This window comes from Trachurus trachurus (genome assembly GCF_905171665.1).
Source record: "Trachurus trachurus genome assembly, chromosome: 13".
Taxonomy (NCBI): domain Eukaryota; kingdom Metazoa; phylum Chordata; class Actinopteri; order Carangiformes; family Carangidae; genus Trachurus; species Trachurus trachurus.
Window position 1 is genome coordinate 18209183 of NC_139892.1, and position 8944 is coordinate 18218126.

The window sequence follows — 8944 nt, forward strand, 5'->3', positions numbered from 1 at the left end:
AGAACTAAACATGCTCATACCTCACAGTTGCGTCCTGTAAAGCCCTGGCTGCATGTACAGGTGTACTCCCAGGTGTCCTCTGGCCTGCCGACGGAGGGGAGGGCCAAGCAGTAGCCCCCGTTGAAGCAGGGTCTGCCTTCGCAGGGGTCCGGTCGAGGTGTGGCCTGGGTCGGGGTGGGCTCTGCCGGGGCCGGGGTGTCTGGGGCTTGCTGGAAAGGGGAAGGGACAGCCCCGATGCTGCTGCTGCTGCAGCTGCTCAGGAGGAGGAGGAGGAGGAGAAGCAAAGGGGACGTGAAACACCGTGCAATCTGAGTGGGACGGCAGCAGGGAAGTGCCGGCATGCTGCACACGTTTGTCCTCATCCTGATCCTCTTAGGTCTGGTTTGTTCCCTCTCTCTCTTTTTTTGTGTTGTTGTGTTTGCCTTTCTCCTCTTTCCTCAGAGCTGGTGCTCGTACTGACTGGGCTGAGCAGTTACTGAGAGGTGTGAGCAACTGTGTGTGTGTGTCAGAGAGCGAGAGCGAGAGAGAAAGGAGGAGGCAGCTCTTAGGATGCTTAGCCTCAGCTGTGCGCAGGGAGAATGACTGGCTGATGGTGAGGAGGAGGCTGAGGAGAGAGGGATGCGGGAGGAGAAGGGGAGGGCTCTTCTCTTTTTGTCAGTGAGTCACAGTGACGATGATAGCTGACGACACACACACACACACTCTCTCTCCAACCCCCCAACACCACCTCCACCTTCATACACACACACACACACTCCCTCTCTCTCTTTCCTGGCTTCTCCGTACGGTGCAGAGCAGCAGAGGAGCTCTGCACTCTCCTCATTTAGAGTCTCATCATCTATAACCTCTCCTTGGAGCTGCGTTTCCAAGAAGAGAGAAAGGGGGGAGTCTGTATAGTCGGGGGATGACAGAGGAGGAAGAGGAGGAGGAGAGCTGGCGTTGGTAGAGAAAATCCTCATCAGCTTTACCATAAGATTAGCTGTGTTCCAATGATAACAAGCAGTTTTACCACACGGGAGACCATGAGTCCAGAAAACAGCAGAATCATGCTGATGGAGTCTGAATGATGGAGGCTGGCTTGAAAACTGAAGGGCAGTTGAGTATTTGTCTTCTTCACTCAAACTACCATACCACACAGTAACATACCCAAATAATACTCCATTACAAGGAAAAGTCCTGCAATTTAAGATTTTGTTTCTTTCCCTATGTGAAATATTGGACAGAGTATTGAGGACAACCCGAAGACAACTGAGACGTGATATGAAGCATCAAAGAGACACTGATTCATCACGTGGGATCACAAGCCAAAAAAGCCTAGAAGCCACTGGTTTAATCTTAAAGGGATAGTTCAACATTTTGGCAAATTTGCCTATTGCCATAATCCCTATTGTCACAGGAGGAGGTTCATTACCTTTAATTATGTAATGTTGTTTTGAGATCCGCGGGGCAGAGACGCAAGCTGCTCAGTGAACAAAATGGAGGTGAACGGTAACTGGTCCCCTGTCGCTTAAAACTCATCAAATAGCTACACAATCCAACAACAGAGAAGTTGTGACCTACACATTCACCACACTATGAAATAATCATGCATAATTATGAAACATTACGACACACAGAGCAAATACTCAGAACTACTTGTACTTTTGAAATCACTCCGCCCACGCCCATTTGCCTCGAAAACAACTCGGTCTTGTAATGTTACATGATTATCTCACAGCGTGGTGAATGTGCAGGTCACAATTTCTCCACGAGAGCATTTTGGAGTTGTTGGATTGTATATTTGATGGGTTTAATGAGGGACAGGGGACCTGTACCATTAACCTCCATTGTGTTCGCTGAGCAGCTCAAGTCTCTGCTCTGCGGATCTCAAAACAACCCCACTACAACCCACTAACCCTCATGGGATTTTTTGGTTTCCCTCATCAAACTCATCAAATACACAATCCAACAACTCCAAAACGCTCTCATGGACAAGTTGTGACCTGCACATTCACCACGCTATGAGATAATAACGGAACATTACAGTTGTTTTTGTAAATGTATGCAAAACAGCTGATGCACGTTCCCGTCGGGGGCAGTTTTCCGGCAAGCAGTCTCTGCATTTGTCTCTAAAACAACTCTGTCGTTCTGTTATTATCTCATAGCGTGGTGAATGTGCAGGTCACAACTTGTCCATGAGAGCGTTTTGGAGTTGTTGGATTGTGTATTTGATGAGTTTGTTGAGGGAAACCAAGAAATCCCATGAGCTCTGAGCATCTCGCGGCTCTGCTCCGCCGTTCTAAAAATAGCTTGCATCAACAATTAAAGGTAACGAACCTACTGCTATGACTATAGCGATTATGGCAATGGGCCAATTTGCCAAAATGTTGAACTATCCCTTTAAAGGTAATGAATCATGACCTTAGGGATTATGGCAATAGGCAAATTTGCCAAAATGTTTCACTATCACTTATCATATGGTTAAATGTCATATTTAAAAGGCATTGCATGCATTTAGCTTTAAACTGTAGCAAAGTAGAGGGATCAGGAAGAACGACATGGACATAGTCAAGAACAAGTGCTTACATCCTCCTCCCCTGCCCACTTTGCCTCCGCTCTCCAAGTGTTTCTCCCAAGGCCTGGGGGCGAGTCAACGAGGCCAACTCAAACCATTATAGGGAAGCTGCAAAGATTTTCCAGAGCAAAACCAAAGATACTCTGTTATGACTACTACTACTCTACTATCTACTAGCTACATTTCTAAACTGTCTATTACAAAACAAACGCATCCCCAGCCACAGCAGCAGCGTCCACCTAGTTTCACACACAATGATGACGATATATGAAGCCCAATGAAAGCAACCACCAAGCTGCTGCGCAGCAATGGTCGGAGCCGGGCAATTATTTTATAGGCAAAATTAGGCATTAAAGTGAAAGTTTGCAACTTTGCAAGTTTGGTGTCACTTGAGCAAAAATTGTTGGAGGAGATGTGCAGTTTTTGAAAAAAAAAAAAGTGAGTGAGTGGTGGACTTCATAATTTGTAATGAGTTTAATTGGACAAAAGTTTCAGCAATATTGGGGCGACATTTTGGTGAAGTTTCAAAACTGTAGCATGTACCGTTGCTTTGGTAGGAATTTTCAAAGTTTTTAAATTTTCATTTCCTTGGAGTTGAATAAATCTGGCAGAGTTTTTTTTTCACTGATTATGCATGGGAAGTAGGATTTCCTTGGAAGAAGAAAGAAGAAAGAAAGAAGAACATGAGGAAAATAGGGTCCTGGCAGCTGATGCTAACTGGCCCCTAATAAATAACCACAATAAAGTTATTGACGAAGATCCAACAAAAAACGACCCAGGCCTATTATAACCACTCTTAGCTCAAATTAGCACCGCTGTGATGTGCTACAACAGTAACTTTAGCAAAAAGGCTAACAACTAGCCTAATTAACAAATGCAAACTGAAGGTTACAGCAGGCTACACGTTACATATTACAGCCACGACGTTACTTACTTGCCAAAAGAGGAGAGAGACGGTTCTCAGTCAAGTTTGAGCTCAGGGCGGTTCTCCATGTGCAGGTGAGGAACACAGTCTATGGTGAGGAAGGACCGGTTTCTGTGCCACCTTCAGCCCGGGAAAGATCCCGCCTCGGACTTGTTTGATGGGACAGTGGAGCCGGTGAAAACTTTTGACAGCAGTTTTTTTTTTTTTTTTTTACTTCAGTGGAGACAAATAACACTGTTTCACCTGTAGGCCTACTGCTTGTTATCCCACCTGTTGTTGGAGATGCCACAGTTAGTCTGGGCCGTTCACTGGCTGTTTCTAGGGAACCGGATCCAGGGCGAGAGAGACAGGCCTTCCCGTCAAAATAAAAGCACCAAGCTAATAAAAGGAACTAGAAAATTTCCTCTAGGGAAATTTTGAAAGGCCCACGGGGCTACTGCCGGTTTTGCCATCTCTGTCAACATGGGAATCAAACCCACGATCTTAAGGTCAAGACAGAGCTGATCAGACAGACACATGATCATCTTTCTATAAGCACTGATATGCTGTAATCACATTAGGTTAACTGTGTGTGTGTGCATGTTACCTGTGTGTTTTGATGTGTGTGTGTGTGTGTGTGTGTCTGTAACTGTAATCACATGAAGCTGGCTCTAGAGTGTGTGTGTGTGTGTGTGTGTGTGTGTGTGTGTGTGTGTGTGTGTGTGTGACTGACTTGACACATGTTATGAGCTGCATCCTGTGTCAGTCTGATTTAGCTGTGTCTGTGTTTATAAACATTTAAACGAGCGCCAGGTGGATTGTTTATGAAGTTAACGAGCTCTGGCCTGAGAATCAGGCTGTTTTCGAAACCGCATACTACCGTACTGCCTACTACATACTGCGTTATATGTACTGTATACTGCATACTGAATGTGGGATTCAGTATGCTACTTCAGCAGACCGACGCCGTTATCATCGCAGTATGCAGTATACGAGTTTCCCAGAATGCATTTCACGGCAACCGGTAGCAGTAGCTGTAAAACAGGCTAAAAGCTGTTTTATTTCTAGCTCTAGCGCTGTAATTATGTAACTTTATTAAGTTTTAATATTTTTTCATGCGAGAAAGTAACTGTTAAGACCCCAAATATACGGCCAGCTTATCCAAATGACGGCTGTTTAAAAGTTTGCTCCGATGTTTTTCGGAGAAGTGAAGCTCCGCAGCGACCGGGACATCACAGAGGCAGCAGCCCGGCTCCTGACGTGCTCGGCCGGCCAGCACTACGACGTCATTCCGGAGGAGAAAACCATCGCTAATTAACTTACCCGCAGGTTTTTAGAGGTTTACCACCGGCTGGTTAAATTATTTTTAGGAGAAAAATGTTGATCTCATCGATGAAATCTCAATTGTGGCAGTAGCATTAGTTTGTTTGAATGTAAAGTGAAGCTTCTTGTGTGTAAGCAGCGCTGCCTCGGGGCTCTTGAGCCTAACGTTACGTACAGAAATCACCACATTTACAAAAAATAAATAAATATTTTACAATGAACCGATCAGTCTGCATTAAGTTTTATTTTATTAAACTATAGTTACGGTACACGGCTACACTACCGTCTTTGGTTACGCTCTGGTTACGTTAGGACGTCAGGGGAGCATTGCATTGTGGGATACAGTAGGCGATCAGTAGACTGGTCAGATGCATACTGGAAATATTTTCCGAATCAGTACGACATCCGGGAACTTTTCGCATACTGCAGATTTTGCTTTTGTTGGCATACTGCATACTACATACTACATTTTGGCCAAATCAGTACGTACTAGCAGTATAGTATGCGGTTTCGAATACAGCCTCAGACATTACCACGGCAACTCGAGGTGGTTACCACGGCGATAGGGGCCCCCCAGGCTGAGTCAGACAGAAACGTGGAGAAAAAGAGCGATTTTCTGCCTCTGCACTGGTCTCGCAAAAGGCTTAGCGTGACAAAACGGTAGCTCCTATCAGAACAAAACACAGATCAACGTTGCTCTAAGGACTTCCTGAAAAATGTGGTACGATTTGGTGTTTCTTATATTTTGGAGACGCTGGCAGTTTTAAAACATCAGGCCGTTCTGCTTCTCTCAGAAAATATTTGTATTGGAGTCAATGAGGAGCAGAGACAGACGTGGCCGCACTCAGAGGCTTATTCTGTAAATTCTGTAAGTCTCTCTGATATTTTGAGCACATGATATGAGAGATAACAAGTTTGTCTTACAAATTCTGAAAAAATCATGTGTGTAGAGTGTAAATTGTGGCCGTGCTGACAGTTTATCCAGATAAAATACAGAATGTTTTTTCACTCTCTCCCACTCTAACCGATGATGTCACGCACTCTGACACGAACATTCCGTGCAATACACAACCATTATAATCTCATACTTTCTCCAAAAATGATCATGGTCATTGATCAGGGATTGATCGAAAACTATATGACCGATCAAAACGTGGAGTAATACGACAATACACAAGACTTGTGTCTAATGTTTGACTTCAATGCAAAGTTTTGCGCAGTTTTTCGCGACTTACGTCGCGAAAAATTCGTAAACTGTTGAGAAAAGTAATAGCATACCAATCCCAATCAAACCGCACGTTTTGATATATAATTTGTCTAGTAGCGAATCGAAAATCGTCCGGAAGATGAAAAATAAAAACTAGGAAAAAATCCACACAATAACAGTAGTGCCCGGGCTTCGGTCCCTGCAGCTATTTCATAGCTGTTGGGACCAGTGCCCGGTGCGATGGCCCGTGACCCTAATTAAGGAATATAATTTACAAGAAAATCCCGGAGCCATTAAGTTAACCTTTGCTTTAAGTTTTATGTTGGTGAACACTTTTACTTTGGTGAATTTGGTTATTTACGTCGCCACTACAGACGGGAACCAGAATACGCAGGGTTAGCCACGTGCTTCAACCATACTATACCACAGAGAAAAGGTTTTGCAACTATATTTTTGTTTTAAAACCTCCTGACTCATTTTCTTTACTCACACATAATTGGAACCAATTGTTTTATTTATTTACCTTTATTTAACCAGGAAGCTCCTTTAGACCAGAAATCTCTTTTGCAAGGCAGACCAAGGCTGGCCAAGGTAGCAGGCAGCCATATAAAATCAGCACATAAAAGATAGCCTACAAAATAAACAGTGGCCCAGTTTTAGTCAAACATTTTAAACCAAAACGAAATGACCTACAGTGTGAATAGATTATACACTCTGAAAACCCAGGGATCACCACTCTCACATTACAGTTGTGTGATATCTTCGTAAATAAAGTGAAAATTGATTTTTTTTTTTTTTAATTTTTTATTTACATGAACGGTCAAGTCTCACATATCACAAAGCAGGAGTTAGTTCACTTTTTATACTAAACAAAAACGTTTGGTGTTTTTAATTGGAAAAGTGGAAAACTCTCCCGTGGAGTCGTCCTCAGCTTCCACAGGGTCACCTACAACTATATTGTTTGTAGCAGTCTCTTGTTAACTGCAGCTTGGGCTGGATTTTGTGCACAAAGCCTCTGATCTTACATAATGCTCCTTTGTTAAAAATCCTGCAGTGGGTGTCTACTGAGGGTTTTTGCATTTGACTTAATAACCAATTACAGATCAGTGGTTTGTCAAGGACGCTGAACATTAAAGGGGCAGTCCCACCAAATTAACATGTCAAAGACAATATAACAGGAAGGGGGAGTAGGACACAGCCTGAGATGAGGGCTGTATTATAAGAGGTGAAGGATGAAGCATTTTCTAAAATCATGTTAAGAACTAAAAGTCAAAACCGAGTCAGATGTGTGTAATCACATTCTGACTGAGAATGAACAGTCACATCCAACTGCACTACTTATACAACACATAAGCATCTTGCCCTTGTCTCCTTTGTCCCTCTATTACAATATATACTATAAAAAAAAAACCTGGTAGGATTCACAACCTTAATTTTCTACTTTAAGTAGATGCATCACTCAGTGGGAGGGGTGGTGGTGTTGCTGCGGCACCCTCAGTATGATCAATATAAAACCCTGTGGTTAATAATGAGATGCCAGCTTTAAAAGTCTGGCCTCAACTTTTCCATTTCCATAATGAATCTTCCCACAGTGCAGTAAATCTGTCACCTTACACCACTCCAGCCTGCTCACTGAAACACAGGTACTGCAGCAGACAGCAGACTCATGCTACCTGTTGCTGCTTGTGCCAAACATTACGAGTCTCCTCATTAAAGACTGGTGATTATTCCTGTTTAATTCAGTTTTAAATTAATAATAAAAAAAATTAAAAAAAGAAGCAGGCCGCTAGTCAGGGACAAAACAGCCAGGGTCATTGTAGTCCAGTTGATGAACAGCCTTCCCAGTGAAAATGGGTTTAATCAGTTTGGCATCGGTTATTTCAACACCCACACGCCTCTTGTGTAATATTAAATCCACTGCTAAGCTTGTACTTGTTCCTAAGAGTTAAAGGAACATAGCGGTGAGCAAGGACCAGTAAGTGCCCATTATGTTAAATCACACTGAGATCTAAAGGGTGACATTCCAGGTGAGTCGGATAATTTAATTTTGTCATGGTTTCCAAGGCAACTCACTTAAACCCCTCACGCAGTAGTCAAGTAGGACCAATGTGTCAAGATTTGTCCTGAAAAATTACAATTTTGATCTTTTAAGAGGACCCACTGACACTGTTCAACTCAAACCTGCTGTATCTAATGTGGTGGAGCGGATGGATAAATAAAACTAACAATGAACAAAGATGAGTCAAACAGTTACTTTATTTATGTTCAGGTAAAAACATGAACCTGATGCAGTAAATTATTGCAGATCTTAGAAACCAGCACATGAACAATTGGGCCAGGAGAGCATACAGTGGCGCCCTCCCCTGGCCACAGACTGCAGGTGCACACCACGGTTTGTTCCAAGCCAGCAGTGCAAAGAAAAAAAAAAAAAAAAAAAAATCAACTACAGCAAGAAATAAAGACAATATAGAAAATTAAAAAAAAAGGTAAAGCAGATATTCCCCACCTCAAACAGGGTGTGAAACTGCATATAAACTTTATTCCATAAATGAACTTGAAATGCTATCTGGCCATGAAACGATAAAATGAGACCAGCCAAATTTTGTGCCCAGCTACATTATGTGTTGAGGGTTGCTCAGAGCTTGGTCTACCAACCCTACACATCAGGTAGGGCTCAACAGAAAGACACTAAACTCTATCAAAATAGGAGCAAAACAAATTTACCTGATCAACACACTGGTTACAACTCTTCATTTGAGCTGAAGCTCTCTATAATAAAGGAGGCCAGAACACAATCTCAACTTGGGTAGGAGAAAGAAAAAAAAAAAAAAGATAATATGCGCTCATCACTACCCGCATTCAACCAACTGCAACTCTCGTTTCCATAACTTGAAGCAAAGACACACAGGGGGGGAAAAGCCGAACCAAAACGCAACACACAAACTGGGGCCAATAT

At 43.0% G+C, this 8944-nt stretch overlaps 1 protein-coding gene across 1 annotated transcript in view; it reads right to left on the reverse strand.

Moving 5' to 3' along the window:
• dner (delta/notch-like EGF repeat containing) overlaps positions 1-362 on the reverse strand; it is a gene marked incomplete at both ends in the record, with an annotated part of 54969 nt that extends 54607 nt beyond the window's left edge. Inside the window, one exon of the mRNA XM_083984437.1 lies at positions 21-362. Within this exon, the coding sequence (XP_083840563.1) occupies positions 21-362 (342 nt within the window). The remainder of the gene's footprint in view (positions 1-20) is intronic.
• Positions 363-8944: the final 8582 nt, after the last annotated feature.